Source organism: Punica granatum, chromosome 8 (genome assembly GCF_007655135.1).
Source record: "Punica granatum isolate Tunisia-2019 chromosome 8, ASM765513v2, whole genome shotgun sequence".
NCBI lineage: Eukaryota > Viridiplantae > Streptophyta > Magnoliopsida > Myrtales > Lythraceae > Punica > Punica granatum.
This window is the reverse complement of record NC_045134.1, coordinates 25,815,386-25,835,661: the sequence shown is the minus strand read 5'-3', so window position 1 is coordinate 25,835,661 and position 20,276 is coordinate 25,815,386. Positions and strand designations below refer to the sequence as shown.

At 42.3% G+C, this 20,276-nt stretch overlaps 6 protein-coding genes across 6 annotated transcripts; 5 read left to right on the top strand and 1 right to left on the bottom strand.

Annotated features, from left to right (window-relative positions):
* The first annotated feature begins 2,181 nt into the window (after positions 1 to 2,181).
* Positions 2,182 to 3,775, top strand: LOC116187144 (UDP-glycosyltransferase 89B2-like). Its single transcript, XM_031515744.1, has one exon. It carries the CDS (start codon positions 2,251 to 2,253, stop codon positions 3,697 to 3,699), a length of 1,449 nt encoding a protein of 482 aa, XP_031371604.1. The 5' UTR covers positions 2,182 to 2,250; the 3' UTR covers positions 3,700 to 3,775.
* A 996-nt stretch (positions 3,776 to 4,771) lies between these two features.
* Positions 4,772 to 9,408, top strand: LOC116188190 (WD repeat and HMG-box DNA-binding protein 1). The gene is made up of 12 exons (XM_031517386.1): positions 4,772 to 5,141; positions 5,309 to 6,423; positions 6,514 to 6,690; positions 6,806 to 6,919; positions 7,119 to 7,223; positions 7,426 to 7,560; positions 7,679 to 7,734; positions 7,841 to 7,943; positions 8,033 to 8,149; positions 8,321 to 8,447; positions 8,560 to 8,690; positions 8,765 to 9,408. Exons 1-12 carry the CDS (start codon positions 4,862 to 4,864, stop codon positions 9,200 to 9,202), a joined length of 2,898 nt encoding a protein of 965 aa, XP_031373246.1. The 5' UTR covers positions 4,772 to 4,861; the 3' UTR covers positions 9,203 to 9,408.
* A 214-nt stretch (positions 9,409 to 9,622) lies between these two features.
* Positions 9,623 to 11,345, top strand: LOC116188191 (E3 ubiquitin-protein ligase Praja-2). The gene has a single exon (XM_031517387.1). It carries the CDS (start codon positions 9,733 to 9,735, stop codon positions 11,074 to 11,076), a length of 1,344 nt encoding a protein of 447 aa, XP_031373247.1. The 5' UTR covers positions 9,623 to 9,732; the 3' UTR covers positions 11,077 to 11,345.
* A 3,145-nt stretch (positions 11,346 to 14,490) lies between these two features.
* Positions 14,491 to 15,742, top strand: LOC116215925 (basic leucine zipper 43-like). The gene is made up of 2 exons (XM_031551740.1): positions 14,491 to 15,274; positions 15,387 to 15,742. Exon 1 carries the CDS (start codon positions 14,695 to 14,697, stop codon positions 15,262 to 15,264), a length of 570 nt encoding a protein of 189 aa, XP_031407600.1. The 5' UTR covers positions 14,491 to 14,694; the 3' UTR covers positions 15,265 to 15,274; positions 15,387 to 15,742.
* A 107-nt stretch (positions 15,743 to 15,849) lies between these two features.
* On the bottom strand, positions 15,850 to 17,781 carry LOC116215926. Its single transcript, XM_031551742.1, has 5 exons — positions 17,621 to 17,781; positions 17,453 to 17,529; positions 16,800 to 16,903; positions 16,592 to 16,646; positions 15,850 to 16,448 (listed from the first exon to the last, which is right to left on the bottom strand). The coding sequence occupies exons 1-5, from the start codon at positions 17,669 to 17,671 to the stop codon at positions 16,319 to 16,321; spliced, it is 417 nt and encodes a 138-aa protein (XP_031407602.1). The 5' UTR covers positions 17,672 to 17,781; the 3' UTR covers positions 15,850 to 16,318.
* A 1,542-nt stretch (positions 17,782 to 19,323) lies between these two features.
* LOC116189140 lies at positions 19,324 to 20,276 on the top strand. The gene is made up of 2 exons (XM_031518671.1): positions 19,324 to 19,567; positions 19,754 to 20,276. The coding sequence occupies exons 1-2, from the start codon at positions 19,413 to 19,415 to the stop codon at positions 20,067 to 20,069; spliced, it is 471 nt and encodes a 156-aa protein (XP_031374531.1). The 5' UTR covers positions 19,324 to 19,412; the 3' UTR covers positions 20,070 to 20,276.

Genomic DNA, 20,276 nt, shown 5'->3' with positions numbered 1-20,276 from the left:
ATTTGTATTAAGGTTTATCTACATTATAATATTTGGTACATTTAAATTGAAATCTCCTATATATTAACAAAATAAAACACAAATTCGATTGAGAATAACAACCACCAAGTTAGTGATGGAAAATTATATTAAAAGTGAAAAAAGTCTCTCTTAAAATCGAAAAATAATACACGTAAAAAGTAACGATTACAATCTCCAATAGAGGATAAGGCGAAAGAATTTCTACATGAAACAAAACTTAGGAAAAAAGGAGTACATGACGTAGAGAAACATAACTTTTGAGAAATTGAGCACAAAAAGAAAAAGGTAATGGGACCGATAAAACATGTTTGCGGATAAAAAATTGCCTAATAAAACGTGTTTCCGGACGAAATTTCTAACTTTTATTATTTTATGCGTTAGAGAAGAAATAAAATATATAATGTAATAATAAAATAAATAATTTAAAATTTGAAAAAAAAATAAAGTAGCGAGAGTATGAAAACTCTCGAACACTCCCTCAACTTGTTCAAAATTCTGCAAATTTAAGCTTTCTTTGGTTTTGAAATTTAATTTTTTTTTACTCTACTTCACTTTACTCCATTTATCTTCAATAATAAAATTATTATTTTCCCTTTTTTCTTCAATCATTACATCTTAACTATCATTCAATTTAATTTTTAATACTAAATTCTCTTAATCACTCATTACATTTTTCACAATTCAACAACACAATCATTACTTTCTCTTAACTATTCATTACTTTTTTTTTTCATAATTCAACAACACAATCATTATTTTTTTATTTTCTCCACCCACCTTATTATTACTATCCTATTAAATATATATATATATATATATATATATAAAAAGTTGGAATGGAGTTTGAGTTCAACTCAACTCCATTTCCAAACAAGGCCTTATGTTTTTATAGAAGATTGAGCTAGCAACCTCGGTCGGTGAAACCAACCGAACCGCAGTCTTGAAACATTTTCGTGTACAATGCATGGCTAGCTTACGGTCGGGAGTAGATTCTAGCCAGAACTGTCCTTCCTGTCATTTCAAAATTCTTGCAGATGAAATAACAACACCAGTAGTAAATCGGTAACGTGTTTTCTTACGCATTTTCACGAGGACATAGCATATTGGTTGCATGCAGTAGTGAGCTATGCAGTATTGGTTGCATGCAGTAGCTTATGGTCGGGAGTAGATTCTAGCCGGAACTGTCCTTCCTGTCGTTTCAAAATTCTTGCAGATGAAATAACAACACCAGTAGTAAATTGGTAGCGCGTTTTCTTACGCATTTTCGTGAGGACATAGCATATTGGTTGCATGCAGCAGTGAGCCAGTGACTGCGACTTATCTCTTCCTATCTCATTGCACAGGCATGTCTGCCTGCAAAAAGGGAACAGAAAAACTCGTGTCTTGGTCTTGGAAAAATATGGAGTAATATATATATATATATATATATATATATATATTTTCCGTTTACATTCTGATATTCGAAAGACTAATAGGTACCAACAAATCTAGTTCGAATCGGATTAACTGATTAAAGAATAAAGCGTGAAGCTTCTCCTTTTATAAGACTCAAATCATCAATATGGAGTAATTTTAAATCACCATTTATTGTGCAACTGCAATGACTTCACGAGAGAAAGAATCATAAATTCTTTTATTACATAAATAAATTACGATCACTCTCGAACTTTCTTACTAAAGAGCCTTCGGAGCATACGGTATGGCGATTCGTCTTTCTTGGCCATGCATACCAAAATGGAAGGATATTATATTCATATACACAAATTAATGTTATTGCATTTATTTAGATTACATAGAAATAACAACTACCAAATTAATTCGTACAGTTCACCTTATCAAATCTCTTCCCTTTTTCTTTTTCTCTTTATCAAGTCTGCCCAAACTTAGAACAACAATTTTTGGAATGTGCTGATGACGATATCTTCGGAAACAAATATATTAATTAATTGGGAAATAGAATGTGGCGTAGTGATTACGGGTTTGATTTTCGTGGTGGAATTATATATACTCATCTGGTAGTTATTATGATGTCTATTTCATTATATTAGAATTTTTTTTTCCTTTTTAACCGGAAAAAAAAGTATGAATCAATTCATTTCGACAACGAATATGTAAGTTCGGTGACATATATATATTCCCATGAGATGTGAGCCAACGAATCCAAATCAGACCGCCCATATGCAAATTATAGAATAAGATTCCTTCGCACCAATTCTCCATCTATATCGAATGTTTCATAGTTTCTCGTCACCTTTACTCATCGGGCCACGTCTATTGCATCTTCCCGGAGAGATCATGACTCTGGCGGGAGGCGGCGGAGCCGTCAAAGGCCATGTGCTCATCATCCCGTTCCCGACATCGGGACACGTCATCCCGCTCTTGGACCTCACGCGCCTCCTCGCCATGCGTGGACTCACAGTCACCGTTCTCGCGACACCTCAAATCCTCCCCCTCCTCTCCGCCTACCCTTCCTCCGTCAATGCCCTCGTCCTCCAGCTCCTGCCACCCGAGGCGGCCAGGGACGTTGCCTTGGCCTCGGTGTATCCCCGGGCCGCCATCCAGGCTCTTGGCAGCCTCCACGGGCCCCTCCGGGAGTGGATTGCCGCCCAACCCAATCCGCCATCAGTGATCATTTCAGACATGTTCGTCGGTTGGGCCCACCGCCTCGCTGAGGAGGTGGGGATCAGGCGGGTGCTATTCTCACCCTCCGGCGCCATGGCACTTTCTGTAGTTTTCACCCTTTGGCGGGATATGCCAAAGATAGCCGACTCTGTCTCCTTCCCGGAGATACCGAATTCACCGACGTACCCATGGCGGCAGCTCTCCGGGCTGTTCCAGGCCCACCGGGAAGGCGAGCCGGTTTCGGAGTTCATTAGGGAAGGTTTCCTTGCTAATATGGAGAGTTGGGGTGTTGTCGTAAACACGTTCAACGAACTGGAGGGGCCCTATATGGACCACCTCAGGAAGATAATGGGCCACGACCGCGTTTGGGCCACTGGGCCGCTGCTCCCACCCGAGGCAGACTCGTTCAGCCGGGGCGGCTCCAGCTCGGTTCTGGCTGACGACATGGTTTCCTGGCTCGACTCCCGTAAGGATGGCTCCGTGGTCTACGTGTGCTTTGGGAGCCAGGTCAGGCTAGCCGAGGAACAGATGACTGCGCTTGCTCTAGGTATGGAGAAGAGCGGGGCCAACTTTGTGTGGGTGGTGAGGGCAGACGGGCCGATGAAGGTCCTCGAAGGCTTTGAGGACCGCGTGGCTGGAAGGGGATTCGTGATCAAGGGCTGGGCCCCGCAGCTCCCTATTCTAAACCACCGGGCCATGGGCGCATTCCTGACGCACTGCGGTTGGAACTCGATCCTGGAGGGGATCAAGGCAGGCGTCCCGATGTTGGCCTGGCCCATGGGGGCCGACCAGTTCGTGAATGCAACACTCATCGTGGACCAGCTAAAGGTGGCACGGAGGGTGAGTGAGGGGGCCGGGACCGTGCCGGACTCAGACAAGCTAGCCGAGGCGATCACTGAGTTGATCGGGGAAGATCGGCCCGAGAGGAGTCGAGCCACCGAGATAAAAGGGGCAGCAGTAGAAGCCATCGACGAAGGTGGTTGTTCATATAAGGACCTCGATGAGTTCGTTAAATGTATACATGCGTCGCCGTTAGACAGCGACATCAAATCCTAGCCAGGTGTACGGAGAAACGTACGTTGCGGTACGAAAAGTACATGGGAAGATTCTCAATAACGTTGTTCTATTGTCAGTGCCGACTTGTGTCTTATAAGCTTTTATTCCCTATTTTCTCTTTTGCTCTTTTCAAATTTATTCTCAAAATTATGTCAAATGAATTAATCCGATTTCGAGTTAGGGCTGCATACCGCAGTGCACTCACTCCAAAAGAAACAAAAAAGCCACTTGGGATCGGGAACATAATATACGACAACAGATTATGTTGCGCATGAACTAGAACTGTGCTTAAAAGTATTTGCTCTAAGAAATAATCTTAAAATGTCGTATGTTTTCTGGGTTTGAAAAAATTAGGGATTTTTAAGAGGAGTCTTATGATTTGCTGAAAATTGTATAATCACCATCCGCTAAGAAATACATCTCAATACTTTGCAAGATGCTCATCCAACTATGTGTGTATATATATATATATATATAACTGGGTTCCAATAATAAGGTGGAGGGAGAAAATAAAAAAATAATGATTGCGTTGTTAAATTATGAGAAAAAGTGAAAAAAAAATAATGATTGGATTAAATTGTGGAAAAAGTAATGAATAGTTGAAAAAATTTAATATTAAAAATTGAACTGAATGGTTAAAAAAGTTGAAGAAAAAAAGAAAATTAATAATTGTATTGTCGAATTGAAAATAAGTGAAGTTAAGCGGAGTAGTAAAAAAAAAAATTCTAAAACCAAACAAAGCTATTTTATCTCCAGAATGAACCTCTAAGGTGTATTATTTTTATCAACCGGAGAATGTTCCAGCGTTAGGAGTTGTGTCTTTATTGATAAGACTTCTCGTATTCCTTTACCTCACTTGGTGGTGTTATGTGCGGTCGGTCTCGAGGACCTCCCTTGTAACTGGGGAAAAGAAAAGGAAATAATCCAGATTTTGGTTCGAATATCTTGAAATGGGCCGAGAATTTCTTCACCGGGCCCAATGATATTCACAAAAGGGCTCGGGCCCACTACAGGCCCATTAAAGCAAAACCAAAACTATTTCCCCTCCCGCGAAATCTAAACCCCCTCCACTTTCCCGCCAAAACCAAAACCAGATCTCACCTCATTTCCATTTCCTCGAAGCCCTAATCCCTCTCTCTCTCTCAACCCAAAACTGTCCGCCATGAAAGTCCGTACGCTGAAGCTCAGGGAAGCTCACAAGCCCGCCAGCAACGGCAGCCCCTCCTTCTGCTCGGTCCTGTGGGACCAGCAGGCACACCACCTCGTCACTGCGTCCTCCTCCGACTCTGCAATCTCGATCCACGACTCCCTGCTCCCTTCCCAGGCTCCGAAGATTCTCCGCCACCACAGGGATGGAGTCACCGCGCTCGCGATCAGCCCTAACTCTACCTGCCTCGCCTCGGGATCGGTTGACCACTCCGTCAAGCTCTACAAGTTTCCAAGTAATTATAATTCTCGTTTCCTTCTTATTTCATGGAGGGGTCTCAGTTGAATTGGATGTAGCATGAATTATCAGAGGCGAGACATGTTAGATCTGGTCTTTAACTGTAGCTCTTGGACGGGCTTCTGTTCTTGTCTTCTGATTGCTTTAATGTTATACTCATGTCAGGTGGAGAATTTGAAACCAACATCACTAGATTTACGCTACCGATACGTGCGCTTGCATTCAATAAATCAGGAACCATGTTAGCTGCTGCTGGTGATGATGAGGGAATTAAACTCATCAACACCATCGATGGCTCCATTGCTCGGGTTCTCAAAGGTCACAAAGGCTCTGTGATCGGATTGGCTTTCGATCCTAATGGTGAATATCTGGCATCAGTGGACTCGATGGGGACAGTCATCTACTGGGAACTCCAGTTGGGAACAACACTGCATATGCTAAGAGGTGTAGCTCCGAACACAGGCACGGACTGTTCTGTTATGAATGTGCTCAGCTGGAGTCCTGATGGGGAAATGTTAGCGGTACCTGGTTTGAGAAATGATGTGGTTATGTATGATAGAGACACAGCCGAGAAGCTATTCTCTCTCAGAGGTGATCACTTGCAACCAGTTTGTTTCCTGTCATGGTCGCCTAATGGGAAATACATGGCGACTTCTAGTCTGGACAGGCAGGTATTGATATGGGATGTTGAAAAGAAGCAGGACATTGACAGGCAAAAATTTGATGAGAGCATATGCTCCATGGCGTGGAAGCCAATCGGCAATGCTTTGGGAGTTATCGATGCCATGGGCAAGTACGGCATCTGGGAATCTGTTATTCCTTCATCAATGAAATCACCCACTGAAGGTATTTCGAATTCTCAGTCAAAGAATAGCAATGGACTTGTTTTCTTTGAGGAAGAGGAGAAAGAGGAAGAGCCCGGTCCATCAGGTAGTTTGAGTGATGTTGGTGAAGATAGTTTTGGTGAATCTCCTCCTAGCAGGAAGAGGTTACGTAAACAGTCTGTCACAGAGGAGTTTTGGGAGGATGACGATGCTTTTGAGGAGATAAGCTTGCCTTCTAAGCTGAAAGCCCAAAAAACAGCAGCGACAAAGCACAAAGAAGGACCAGACAAGGTGAAGGAGTGTGTGAGAAACGTAACATCTTTAGAAAGGCCAAAAATGCAGGATGCTTTTCAGCCCGGGTCTACTCCTGCACAGCCTGGGAAGAGACGCTTTCTGTGCTACAATATGGTAGGAAGCATAACCACAATTGAACATGAGGGATACTCCCATATAGAGGTGATTCCCCTACAAATTTTGAGTATCAATTGTTTCCATTCTTTCCTGGCACGCATGTGAAAGTGACATCTTACATTACTTCTGTTACAGGTTGATTTTCACGACACCGGTAGAGGTCCACGAGTTCCGTCCATGACTGATCATTTTGGGTTTACAATGGCATCGCTAAATGAGAATGGCAGTGTATTTGCAAATCCATGTAAGGGAGAGAAGAGCTTAAGCACTCTGATGTATCGGCCCTTTTGTACTTGGGCAAATAATAGTGAGGTTGGGTTCTCCTTCTTGCGATAACTTTCAGAAGTTGGTGAATTATTGCTCCTTGCTGCAATTGATATTTATTCTCTGCATATATGCTCATATCTTAAGCTTAATGTAATCACAGTGGTCAATGAGATTTGAAGGAGAAGAAGTGAAGGCTGTGGCACTTGGGACTGGTTGGGTAGCTGCAATTACTAGTCTTCATTTTCTCCGCATATTTACAGAGGGTGGTTTGCAGGTATGTGATAGTAACATATGACTAAGCTATCTCCCTTCTACTGCATTTACCTGCATTTGAACATTCCATTCTTATCATATGTAGTATTTAAAAATGGATATATGGATTATTCTATCTGTTAAATCGTCTGCATGCGACCAACTCCATAAGAATCTATGTTAATTAGAATATTATTAATGATGATGACATTTTGTTGCAGAGACATGTTCTTTCCCTTGATGGACCTGTTGTCACTGCCTCAGGCTTCAGGGATCAGCTTGCGATCGTTAGTCATGCGTCTGACTGTCTTCCCTCTAATGATCAGGTGTTCATGCTTTGGCTGTTGCTTAATATGACTTACCCATGCACCACTTTGCAGTTTCATACTATCAGGGCTATCATGCGTAGCAGAATTCTTGCTTAAGCTCTTCATTCATTCGAAAGCCTGGTTTTTTTAATTGATGAAGCAATCACTAGTTCGGCATCGCAATGTCTAATCTCTGGTTGCTTATTTCAAAAAATTCCAGGTGCTGGAGTACAGAGTTTTCAACATATCTAATTCTACACAGCTCCTCAAGGGGCGATTACCATTAAGTCCTGGGTCACACTTAACATGGCTTGGCTTCAGCGAAGAAGGCCTATTGAGTTTCTATGACTCTAAGGTATACTTGGATCCTCAAGTAATCTTATTGTTGCTATTCTTCCGTAGATCGCAATTTCTTTGAAATTCTTGTAGGTTTGCATCCGTGAAGATTGATTTATTGTCCTAAACATTTGCAGGGTGTTTTGAGGGTGTTTACGAGTCAATTTGGAGGCAGTTGGGTCCCCCTTTTCAGGTCCGGAAAGCATTCTGTTTTTGCATGGAGTGGTCCTCTTATTACAATGATCTCCTTGGCTTTCTGTAATCTGATCATGCTAACCTGCCATGTACGATCTTCGCAGTTCTAACAAAGCTAAGAAATCAGATGAAAATCACTGGGTGGTTGGACTGAACGCCGGCAATTTCTTTTGCATCACCTGCAAGAAACCCGACTTGTTTCCACAAGTACAATGAATTCTTACCTCCAACTCTTGGCTTCTGGTCTCTAATTTTACGTTTCTTTTCCCAAATCTCAGTCATCTTCTCCTATTTAGGTGATGCCAAAACCGATCCTCTCCATACTGGACTTCTCATTTCCTCTCGCATCCTCCGATCTCGGAGCAGATACTCTTGAAAATGAATTTATGTTGAACAGCATGCGCCTCTCCCAGGTATACTCTGTCATTCCATTTCCGTATTCGGCAACTTCTGTTGATCCTTGATGAACCCATCCTTTTCATGTATAATAATGTAAGATAGTTGCAACATCATCTGCAAAAAGTTCAATTCCTCTCTTCTGTGCTTCTTGAACTTGACCTTTGTAAATCTACTTCTGGGGACAGATTCTGGAACAGATGGAAGAAATGACACGGGCTGGTCTAGATGCATCATCACTTGACGATGATGCTTACAGCATAGAAACTGCTCAGGATAAGTGCATATTAAGGCTTATCGCATCTTGTTGTAACAGTAAGATTTTCCGATATTCTTGGACGAGCAGCATAAAGTTGACATAAACTGACTGTTCTTCCCATTTTCTTAAAAGCTTTGCTGAATGTGTTTCTGTGATTGTTTGCTTCAGGTGATAAGCTTGTGAGGGCTACGGAACTCGTGAAGCTTCTGTCGTTCGCCAACTCAGTTAGAGGTGCGATCAAGCTAGTCACAGCGCTCAAGCTCCCGAACTTGGCAGAACGCTTCAATACCATATTAGAGGTAAGTCGTGGTTATTGCTAAGGATTTTGTGATCTGAAGTTTCTATCTTACATGATTATTACATCCCCTTACAGGAAAGGCTGCTCAAGGAGAAGGGGGAGAAAGATGCCACTGTAACTGTGAATGCAAAAACCGATAAATATACCGCCAGGGATGTCTTAGGCAGCAAGGCATCTCCGGCACCTATTATTCCTTCAGCCTCACCTCATCTGTCTGCTCCTCCACTCGTAAAGAAAGCGAAGCTGCAAGACGCTGCAGCTCCTGACAAGGATAATGGGGTGAAAGTGGACGCTGAAGATGTGAACAAGTCCGGAGAGGTGAACAATGATAAGTTAGTAGAGGCAAAGAAGGCGGGAAAAGATGCGGCCGAGGCAAAATCAAAAACTCATCGCCCATTCAACCCCTTCTCGAAGACAAAAGACGATCACGAGAAAGGGAAGAGCGTGGCAGGGGCGGAAAACCAGCCATTGCAGCGACCGTCTAATCCTTTCTTGAAGTCGAAAATCAAGTGAATGCTTGTAATCATCTTAATCAAAATGGCTTGTAAATTACCAAGGCAGTCTCATGCTTCATCTTATTAAGCGGTGTGTTGAAAGGGCGTGGATGTAATGTAATGCGAACCAACTAATCGGGCCCTGTAATGGGCCCATTCACTCACACATTTATGGGATTTCTCACCGACCAAATAAAGCAAGGGAAAATGTTATGTGTGTGTACACATATGGATATTGGTTATAAAACTTATAAATGTGAGGGTCTCTGCCTAGTATGGGGGCTGAACCATGGCTATGGGCTAATGGGCCGGGCATACCATCCTTGGCCTTACCATAGACGGAACAGTATGGGTATTCTCGTAATTTTATCCCTTCAACACCTAGTCAGTCAACAACCTCTCTCTATCTCAGCAATTCTTTTTTATTATTATTTATTATTTATTATTTTCACCTGGAAAAAAACCATAACCAGAGAGAGAGGAGGAGGAAGAAGGAGGACGAAGAGGAAGAGACCGTAATAAGCTTTCCATATACCGAAGATTCAGCAAATGGCAGCCGAGGCCTCGATCTCGTCCTACCTCCACCACCTCCACGGCCGCCGTAGCAGCCTCCACCCTCCCCTCTCCTCCTTCGACGACCCCTACTGGCCCCACAACCTCCACCCCCACGACCGCCCCTTCCCCCCTTTCGATCCCTCTCTCCACTGCGACGTCGACGTCGACGGCGACGGCGACGGCGAACCCCTCCACTTCGTTGTCTACGACTCCGATTCCCCCGATCCTTTCTCCCGCCGCGAGAGCCAGGCCAGCTTCGTCATGGATCTGTTCCACCAGCGCGTCGAGCAGTCCTCCCGCCCCGCTGTCGTCGTCGGCGGAGCACGATCCTCCGATTCGGTCTCCGGATCTATCGACGAGTCCAGCTTCGGGGTCGTCACCGGCAGCGATGTGCCCGGGATGGATAATCTGGAGCTGGATCTTGGTCTAGGGTTTCCAGTGGAGAGCGCCGAAAACGGCATGTTTGTTGTCGGTAATTGTGGGGATGACGAGGGAGACGATATGTTCTTCATCGAGAGGAGGACGGGGAGGGACTCCCAGTCGGATTCTGTTCGAATAGCCGGATCCGACTCGGAATCGGAGCGTGATTTCGGCGTATGTCCCCATTCGGATGACGACTTCAGGTTCGATGATGATAATGTGCATGGAGAGGATAACTATGATGATGCGGCCAGCATCCCTCTTTGTTGGGATTCTCTTCAGCTGGAGGATCGCAGGGAGGAGGAGGAGGCATGTGAGGAATTCGAGTGGGAGGAGGTTGACGATCGTGTGGTTGATGAGAGAGAGGTCTTGAGTTTGTCTGTAGGTGATGCTGGGTCGGGCTCAGTGTCCGTGTCTTTGATGCCGGTGATCGAAGACGATGTGGATGAAGTGAGTGTAGAGAGGATTGGTGGTTTGGGGAATTTAGAGTGGGAGGTGTTATGGAATACGGGCCATCTGGACCCAAACAACGAGATGGAAGTTGTGGAAGAAGTAGAACCCTACTTCGATGACCACGACGACTATCTTTACACTGCAGAGTACGATATGCTGATCGGGCAATTCACAGAGGGAGATAACGCCCTGATGGGGAAGCCACCGGCTTCGGCTTCGGTGGTCGAGAATCTCCCTTTGGTGGTCGTGAGTAAGGAGGATGTGGAGAAAAATGAGAGCCTTTGTCCCGTCTGCAAGGATGAGTTCAGTGTTGGAGAGAAGGCGATGCAGCTGCCCTGTGGGCATCGTTACCACCCTGATTGTATTGTGATGTGGCTACGGATAAGGAATACTTGCCCCGTCTGCCGGTATGAGTTGCCCACGGATGATGCCGACTACGAGAGTAGGAGGACCCAGAGGGCCTGAAAAAAAAGAGTTATTTTCAAGATATAATTTTTGAAAGATACTGTTGAGAGCTTAGGTTGTGAAAATGTAGATACTGCTGTCGGGTAGATTCCACCACGTCGGGTATGATGATGACGAGGTGAATTATATTATCCATGTTTTGGTGAGATCACAAGGGTGTTTTAGTCGATTTCGATTGCTGGGATTCTGCTTTTGGTGATTTTTGTATAGCTACTAATATCATTGCTTTACCATCATCAATGAAATAGTTCCTGCATCTGTTCCCATTACCTTGTCACAGAGTGATTTGCCGATATTCAAGATGCAAAGTCGCTGTTCTCTTCTCAGATATTGTTTGTGTTTCGTTGGCTACTGTTGGATGTCAATCGGTGGATGGACTTCGTGGATTCTCGTTCCATCTTCTGTAGGTATGGTATGGTTATGATACGGGCTGTGTCTTTGCGTTGGATGTTACATGAATGATGAAGTTCATGGTGTTCGAGGGACTAGAGGATTCGAATGCTGGACATTGAGAGCGGGTTTTAGTTCTTACTGGACCGGAATGCTTGAACTCGCGTTATTACTGGTACAAAACCAGAGATGCTTCGATGAGCAAGCATCATAAAAGAAAGAGTAGCTTCAAGTTTTTGAGCACGCAGTTTGGCTGTCTCTGTTGATATCGACCCTTTAGTGGCGATGAGAATTTTAGGGTTCTAGAATTGATGCCTTGATGCCAGGAATAGGAATGGAGGATACGATGTCTAAACTTCGGTTTAAATCCGATTCTTTTACATTCATTTTGTCCGACGTCTGGTTCTTCCACAGGGGCTTTCTTTACAACAGACACAATCGAACGAACCATAAGGTTTTTTGATCAAAACCAGATTGAACTGGATTCATGTCCATCCACATCTAAACTTTAATCAAATTGAAAAAAGGAGGAAACGAACTGGCGCCGGATCATTCAGGCCCCTCAAAATATGATACAATTATGGCCATGATTTCGGGATCTTAATGCTTATGGAATCGGTATTTGTCTTCGGAGCAGTATCAGTCCATCAGATGGGCGCGTGTTCGCTAAGGTATGCGCCATGATTCGGCACACTCTCCATTGCTCCTAGCGCTCATCTATTATGGTTCTCTGCACTCTCCATTGCTCCAAACACTACTGTTATGGCACTCTCCATTGCTTCAAGCACTTGTCTGGTGGTACTCTGCCCCGCGCGATTCCGGCACTCTCCATTGCTTCGCTCCAGGCTTTACAAAGGCGGACATGTTGCTCTGTGCTGCCTCGCCGTTGCTACTATCTAATGCCACACTCAAAATTGAATCCGTAAGCATGACTGATTCAATGCGTCATGGTTTCCGGCATTTGCAACAGAAAGCTTGCTTTACATGCCAGAATCGTATCCTAGTTCGGTTTGCAACAGGTTGCTTACCTTGCACGTTGGTTCTTAACCATATTTTTCGAGCAGAGTCAAAAGCGATCCGATATATCGATCCATTGTAGGACATTCGCCGAAGCAAGTATTGGTCGGTGCATTGTGTTTGAGTGGGAATAACCGAGAAGATGAAAGCAACTAGAGAAAACATTTGACGATTGAGGGGGAAGGAAGCTCGAGATTAGGTGATGATGTTTAATGCTTCATTAAGTTAATGCTTCTGTCTCTACTTCCTTAATGAGGGCTTCATCCTTATTGAACCCTTTGATTAAATTTGATCTTTACCCAACTCAGCAACTCCCATGTCCTTAGCTTTCTTCTTGAAATGAATAATAACCCGGAAAAACCGCCTCTTCTGCACATCGACTTGAGAAATCTCGTACCAATTTGCTATCTATAGTAGATGCCGGACGAATACTGCCTATATGCATCAGTGTAAATATCGGACTTACATCGACAGAAGAAATTGTTCAGCACGGTGAACTTGAAATTTTTGGAGATCTCTCTTGAACTATTTTACGTTATTATTATCAAAATTATGGAGTTAAGGAAAATTTTACCAAAGGATATGGCATTTCCCATGGCACATGCCCCCATCTCGAAACAAGAGGTTTTGGATTCGGTTCTTGTCCATAAGACTTTCCGTATTCCGTGATCTCTCAAGGAAATTCGCGATTCACTCTTATAATCGAAAAATATTTTAATACTTGGAGAGGCAATTTAGAATTTGCCGTGATCTCTTCCTCTTTCTTCTCAGAGCATTTGAAATTTAAGTTCAACCGTTAGCTTCATAGGTGTAGATCCGAGTTTTAATGCTGGTGATTCATCAACATTTTGCTAATTCTAGGTGCTGCAATTTCAAGAAAAGATCAATTCCGTGCTCCGAATCATATCCCGGGTTAGGTCGAAACAATTATTTTACAGCCTGCAGTCACTTTCCGATAATTCATTGTAAGAGACTCGACTGTGTCTGCATTAGATGACTTCCAAGCTGTCTTTTTTTTTTTTGGTGTGAACCTTGGCATCCGGAAGTCTAGTTGGGCTCCGGCTAATCTAATCGAGTTTGATCAGCTCATTAAGGGGTAAAGTTCTTCTAGCATGAATTTTCTGTATTTCCAAGGACTCGAACTCGAGACTTTGTTTAAGCGGAACAAACGCTGAACTGCTTGAATCAACCCACGTTGGTGGCTTCCACCTGAGAATTTTGCCCTCACCGTGCTTCGACTCCTGGGGACTATTTTACATGTTACGAACTATGAAATGTTCTCTCTTTTACCCCATTCTTATGTAGGATTGTTTTCACATTTCTGTGGTAATTGGAAATCCTGTTTTCTCTGTTTTCCGATTACCCATTTGGAGGAAATCTCTTTCTCTCTCACCGGATTTCATGCATGCATGTCGTTTTCATACCCATAAAGGCATTACTTCAAAACATTTGATCGATATTTCTGTCATCTTTAAGAAAAATTAACCCCATATATTTTCTCTAATGTCTGTCCTTTTCACTTTACAAACTGAAAGCTGTTTCGTATTGTCATCATTAATTATTTTTCCTGATCGACCTAATAGGTGATAGAGGAATGAGAAACAAAGGACTGCTAGAAGTTCCTAAATCAAACCAGGACCCCAGTGGTTTATAGTCGAGAACGAGCCACTGCCCTGCTAAACCGTCTTTCTCATTTAAGCTTTTACGACTGATAAAATGAAAAACTCACGATCAAACATAATCTTGGACTTGTTTATGTGTTAAGATAATGAAAGACGAGAAATGACTGTCAATTGTCGTCATTCGGTACAACTTGGCAACATACGTGCCCAAAACTGATAACCTTTAATTTGAGAGAGAACCACAAAACTCGAACTCAGCTGATCAGTTGAGTTACTTGGTCCCTAAGATACCGTGTCCTGTGAACATGTTTGGATATATCATGTTGTACAGAAAAAAATCGAGATACATCGAACTAAGCCTCTCGACCCGCTAATCCACAAGGCTCCTATGAACTCTGAACAGACCGCGTAGAGTTTTTTCCGCATTTGGTATATGATATTAAATCCCGAGACTTATTTATTTCACTTTCTGAGTCGTACGTTCTGATTTTTCTTCCGGCTTTCATCGAAATGCAGTTCGTGGATATTCTCCTATAAAAGGCCATACAACATTCATAATTTCTCCCCTCTCACTATATCCTCTCAAACTATGGAGCTAAATGAGGTGAAACAATATTCTACGTCCCCTCAAAATCTACCAAACTACAATTTCCCTCCCCAACAGATCGTCTTCTCACATTCAACCCCGAAATTTGCCTCCTCCGCTGACTTCACAGCATTCTCCTTCAATGGTCTCTTCCTCCCTGACTTCCCAGCCACATCCTCCATCAGCAACTCGATCCCAAGCTTCGACGTCCCTGACCCGCGAGATCCTCACCATCATGGCATTCCCCTTGAAGTTGCTCATGACAGGAGGCTGAAGAGAATGATCTCGAACCGTGAATCAGCGAGGCGGTCGAGGCTGAGGAAGAAGAAGCAGATCGAGGATCTGCAGGGCCAGGTGGACCATCTCCGAGCAGCCAACAACCAGCTGTCAGAAAAGCTCATCACCCTGCTTGAGACGAATCACCAGATCCTCCAGGAGAATACAGCATTGAAGGAGAAGGTCTCTTCCCTCCAAGTGATTGTCGGTGACCTGCTGGCCCCCCTTAGAGGCGTTGAGGATGTTTCCAACCGCGCCAACTATCTCAAGTCTGAGCCTTCAAATCACACCCGCTAGGCAATAGCTGGTAAGTCTCTCGATGAACGGACACATATCCTGTAGTAATTTTCGGATAGTAGATATAGATATAGAGGACACAGCAAAGGCAGATTATGCGTTTGCGTTTCTGATCCAAGCAGAGTCGTGACTGTACTGCAATTTCGACTTTCATTTTGCTCCAAGAATCACAAATTTGGCAAGCAAGCAAAGGAAGGCCGACGCTTCAGAGCACTGGGCTGTTCCTTGATATTCAAGAAACAAGCATCCCGAGAAGCAAATCGCATAACTAGAATCTACTAGTGAGGTTTTTCCATAAAATTCACTCAAGACTCCCTAGTTTTTCCATCCTGGATGATAGTTCTTCCTTTCCCTTCCTCGCTAATGCTATATCAGTCCACACATCCCGATCATTTCTTCTCTAAGTAACAGATCTTGGAGTAAGATATGATTTTCCATTTTCGGGTTGAATGTCACGATCTGTAATATTCTGTCAAGATCTCGAGATAAAATGCTAATCAAGCTGGTAAGTATGCTTTAATGGCGGAAATGCCATTTAAGTTTAATGAGTCAACCTGTGCAAGCAAAAGCTTTAGTGCTCTGTCATCCTCAATGGAGTTCAGTACAGCTTTCATATTACCATTTGTAGGACAAGAAAGACTTGTCTGTTTCACTAAGTTCTCACATAAATGTCAAAATACATCAGCAAGTTGTTGCAAATATTGGAAACGAAAATAATCGATTTCAGAAGAATCTAACTGATTTGTAAGGGTACTCGTTCATGATAAGAACTCAAGACATTAGGTCAAATTAAACCCGGAAGATTTCTGTAACTACAGTTGCTGACAACCTTAACATCTAACTAATGATATTTTAGAGGTTTCTAAATTTAATTCTTTCAGTATCCTAAGTTCGGATTTTTGCTTCCCTCTGCGATCAACATGGACTTCGCAATCCTCTCTCGCTGGATGTTGACATGAAAGTCGTCCTGGTTCCTCTGCTAGAAGAGCTTGTCAAACCACATGATTCGATCACTTCCATTTGTATCAGGGTCGGTGGAAATCTCTGTTAGCTACTACTTCTTCAATGGCTGCTTCCCGTTCGAGATGGTAGTAGCTTCTTCAGCTTCAGAAATCGAGATGCCACAGCAACTGATGTCATTGAAAACACTAAGAGGATCCACATAAGAACTGGTAGAAGGCCATCTGTAAAGAAGAAATGAAACTTAATCCTCCGAGGTGAACAAAATACGTGAACTAGATAGGCCGGGATGGAATCAGAGATGCACTTAAAGAAAGGAAAATTTTCTGCAGAGTGGAGCCTTTGCTACGGTTTAATTTTTAGTTACCTGCTTGCCTTTATAATCTCACCATCTATTGTAACTTGTTCGTCAAATATGTTCCCTGCAAGATGAAGAGCGACAGCTACTCATAGTGAGTTAAAAGGACGTGTGGAGATATCTCGTTGTAATGAGGAATGATTATCCACAAATATGCAAACTGTGCACTATGGATAATAACAAATATAAAAGAACACCAGAGTCCCAGGCATCTCACCTCCACGTATATCCTTCTCAGAGAAATACTTCGCCATCAGTCGATAGGTGTAGTCAGCTTCATACTTCTTGTATTTATCGATGTCCTCGAATTTGTCAAGATCCCTGCTCAGAATCATGGAGACAATCACACTGTCACTATGCCATCATTTTGTAACCTCAAGAGGTTCCAATGCACTGAATTTGCTCAAATGGACTCGAAGGTCCCGTTCCTCAGCATCTTTTATCAATCAAACATCTTCCAACTCGGCAAAACATCTCAAAACACTGAAAAAACCGGCAATGGAGCTATAGAGTGCCTGAGACCGCTAGTCCTTCCCGGGCCAGCATATGAACCACTGTCATCAACAGTGAGCTAAGGCATCAATTGCAAACAGAAGGGGAACCTGCTCTGATCATCACAACAGCCGATGACAATCGAGAAGTTCCGATTTTTTTGGGCATTGCAACTTGCAAGATAAGGTTTGCTCATGCTAATATGGGATTCTTTGCATCTAAAGGATCAAGCAACCCAAGATGCCTAATTCACGACCTCCCCTTATCAGTCATTCAAAGTTCGTCCATTTCTTGCTTACAACCACAGCAGTGGAACTAAGAACAGTGACTATCAGCGGCCAGTGAAGCAAAAGAAACAGATCAAGAAGGAAAGCTCACTCGATGCTCGGGTTTGGTAAGTCGGGCTTCTTCTCCTCAACAGCAGCGGAGACCCCGTTGCTGGAATCGCCATCAATCTTCAAGAATCACGCAGACCCAGCTAAGAATATTCCAACAAGACCCACAAAATTTAGATAGAGAGTGCAGGGGAGAGAGAGAGGGCGGGACCTGCGGCTGGGCAACGGAGTTCTCGGCGGCGGGAGGCGGCGGAGAGCCCATTTGGAGTCGGAGATAAGAGAGCTCAGTTGATTAAGATTTTGAGGTTGGTGCTGCTTTGAGTTTTTCTCCATCCCAGTCCAGTGCAGGCCAGGGGAGACATAATTATTATGAGATTTAAATCATTTAATAATTAATTAATGGAAAACACTGAATAAATAAATAAATAAATCAATTTTTTATCGAGTAAGTGATGCTCTTTATTAAGGAAATTTATCTAGTCCTGGGCGGAATCGATTCAAGGTAACATAGTCGATAAAAATATAACATAATCAACTGCATTTTGATCAAATCGATTATTTTTATTTTATGGTCGACTATATTATTATGGACATGTTCTGTCCTTAGACCGGATAAACTTCCCTTTATAAAATAGCTCGAAACCAATAAACTTTGAAATTTTGTTACGAAGAGCCCGAGCAACTCTCAATTGAAATAAGAGGCACGTAGGCCAAAACAAAGGGACCAAAGATAAATTTGCATCCAATTGACAAAATACAATTATTTGATATCGTAATTCAAAGATATATAATTTAATTTAATTTCGTGTGACTATATGTGCAAAGCCCTTCTGCTCAAGACCAGTGAAATATCCATGATTGCAAAAATGTGAATCTGACTCAGACGAAATAACCAAAAATCAATGATGAAGTCATGGATGTCGAGTTGGCAGGCCAATCATTGGCTTAATTATGCTTCTCATCGGTCTCCACTGGAAGTCTGATCCAAACCAATTTGTAGACAGATAGGACTAGGAGTATGACATATATGCACTAATATCAACTTTAACGTAACCCCAAATGATTTTGACTGATCGTAAATGAGGAGCTCATGTATCTACTTACTCTATAGGTAAAATTTGGTAAGTTTGAAGTAAATGAGAATTATATTTAGAGAAATTGTATTTTACCTCTAAAAGAATATATTAGAGGCAAATAAAATTGAATTTAAAAGCAATTAAGTCTTTTGTAATCTGAAAAAATATTTAGTGATAAATTTTTTATATACCTCAACTAATATGTTTCTAAAAATTATTCTTTTGAGGCAAAAAATATTTTTTTTTGTTAATAATTGTGATATAGATAAAGTATTAATTTTTGGTGCTTTTAGAGGTAAATAAAATTCATCAAATCCAAGACTGAGAATAATTTCGTTTTGAACTTTAATCTTCAAGTGAGCTGTCATATTGGGCTCAGCGAATCATCTCCTGCATCAAATTTTATCTTTTTCAAGTAGTTCAAATAATTTACCTAATGAGAAAGAGGGTGTAGGATAGTAGCGCATACTCTCGTCTGTAAATTAAGAAATTGCAGATTGCATATTTGATTCTCGTTACGAGATTATTCATGCTCCTTTAGATATTTAGAATTTCCATTTGATTTTACTAACTCCATGGACCTCTTTTGTAACAATATATATATATATATACACTTAATTTCTTAAATTGTAATTAATAATTAATTAGATAGTCCATGTTGTAATATTATAAGCTCCTTAATCTTATAGCAGCTCCCTAGTCAAATTAATGTGTCATTATAAGGTAATTGAGTGGACATATTAATTACATTTATAAATTTAATTATACTTTCTCACCAAAAATGTACACATGCACGCATATATATTTACATTCTTGGTATATTAGGTCAACCCGGCAACATATTAAGCCGCAAGAAGTTTCTGGAGACAGCAAATTAAGCAGCTCAAACGGAGAAGAGAACAGAGGAGAAGACCGACGAGGTTCGCCATGGCTCTGTTCATGAACTTGGCCACATCTGTGGAGTTCGATCACTACAAAAGGGAAGCTCTGCGCATGAACACTCCGACCATTTCTATCAAGAACAACAGCTCGCCATTAGCATGCTTCGGCTTCAATCGTCACCCCACCAGCTCAATCCAAAGGTATATATGTCAGACCCGCAACTGATCCATATACATAGACAACAATTCTTGAGACTTCACGTTCGCAATCCCGTTGTGTAGCACATTATGACAAATTTTCTTCAGTTTTCATCATTATAATAGAGTATAGATTTTGCTATTCGTTGATGATCTTGTTATGATCTTTTTGTTTATTTTTGCCTGGAGGTACGATGCTCCTGGAGCTTACACATATATGGTGAAATTGCCAACGTTGTATCCGGATGATAAGCTATGGGTCGAGCTGGAGATGACCTTGGGGCTGCCAGCCGTGAGGCCGAAATTGACCGTCGTATGTAGCACGCTCAATATATTTGTTCAAAGTTTTGAGATTGAGATGCCAAAAGATGCAAGACCATCACTTCGCGACATCACTTTTGGCTTGACCGAAGACAACACGTTCATAATGGTGGTGCCTAGGCAGCAAAAGTGGTTGTTGTTCCGCCGGGGCATTAAGAGGATGAAGAAGATGATTTCGAAATAAGGCTGATGCTACAGATTGAAGCAAGCACCATACCTTTTCTTTTTTTTTGGTACAAGTTGCAGCCTGCAGGGTATTGAAAATGTTCATTCAAATTCTGCAGAAGAAATGTCAAAGTCAACTTCACGACGATTATCCATCCCAATAATTATCTTTCTATATATAAACAGTCCTTGATGCTTGATCATTTCAGAATTATTTTCTTTTTCT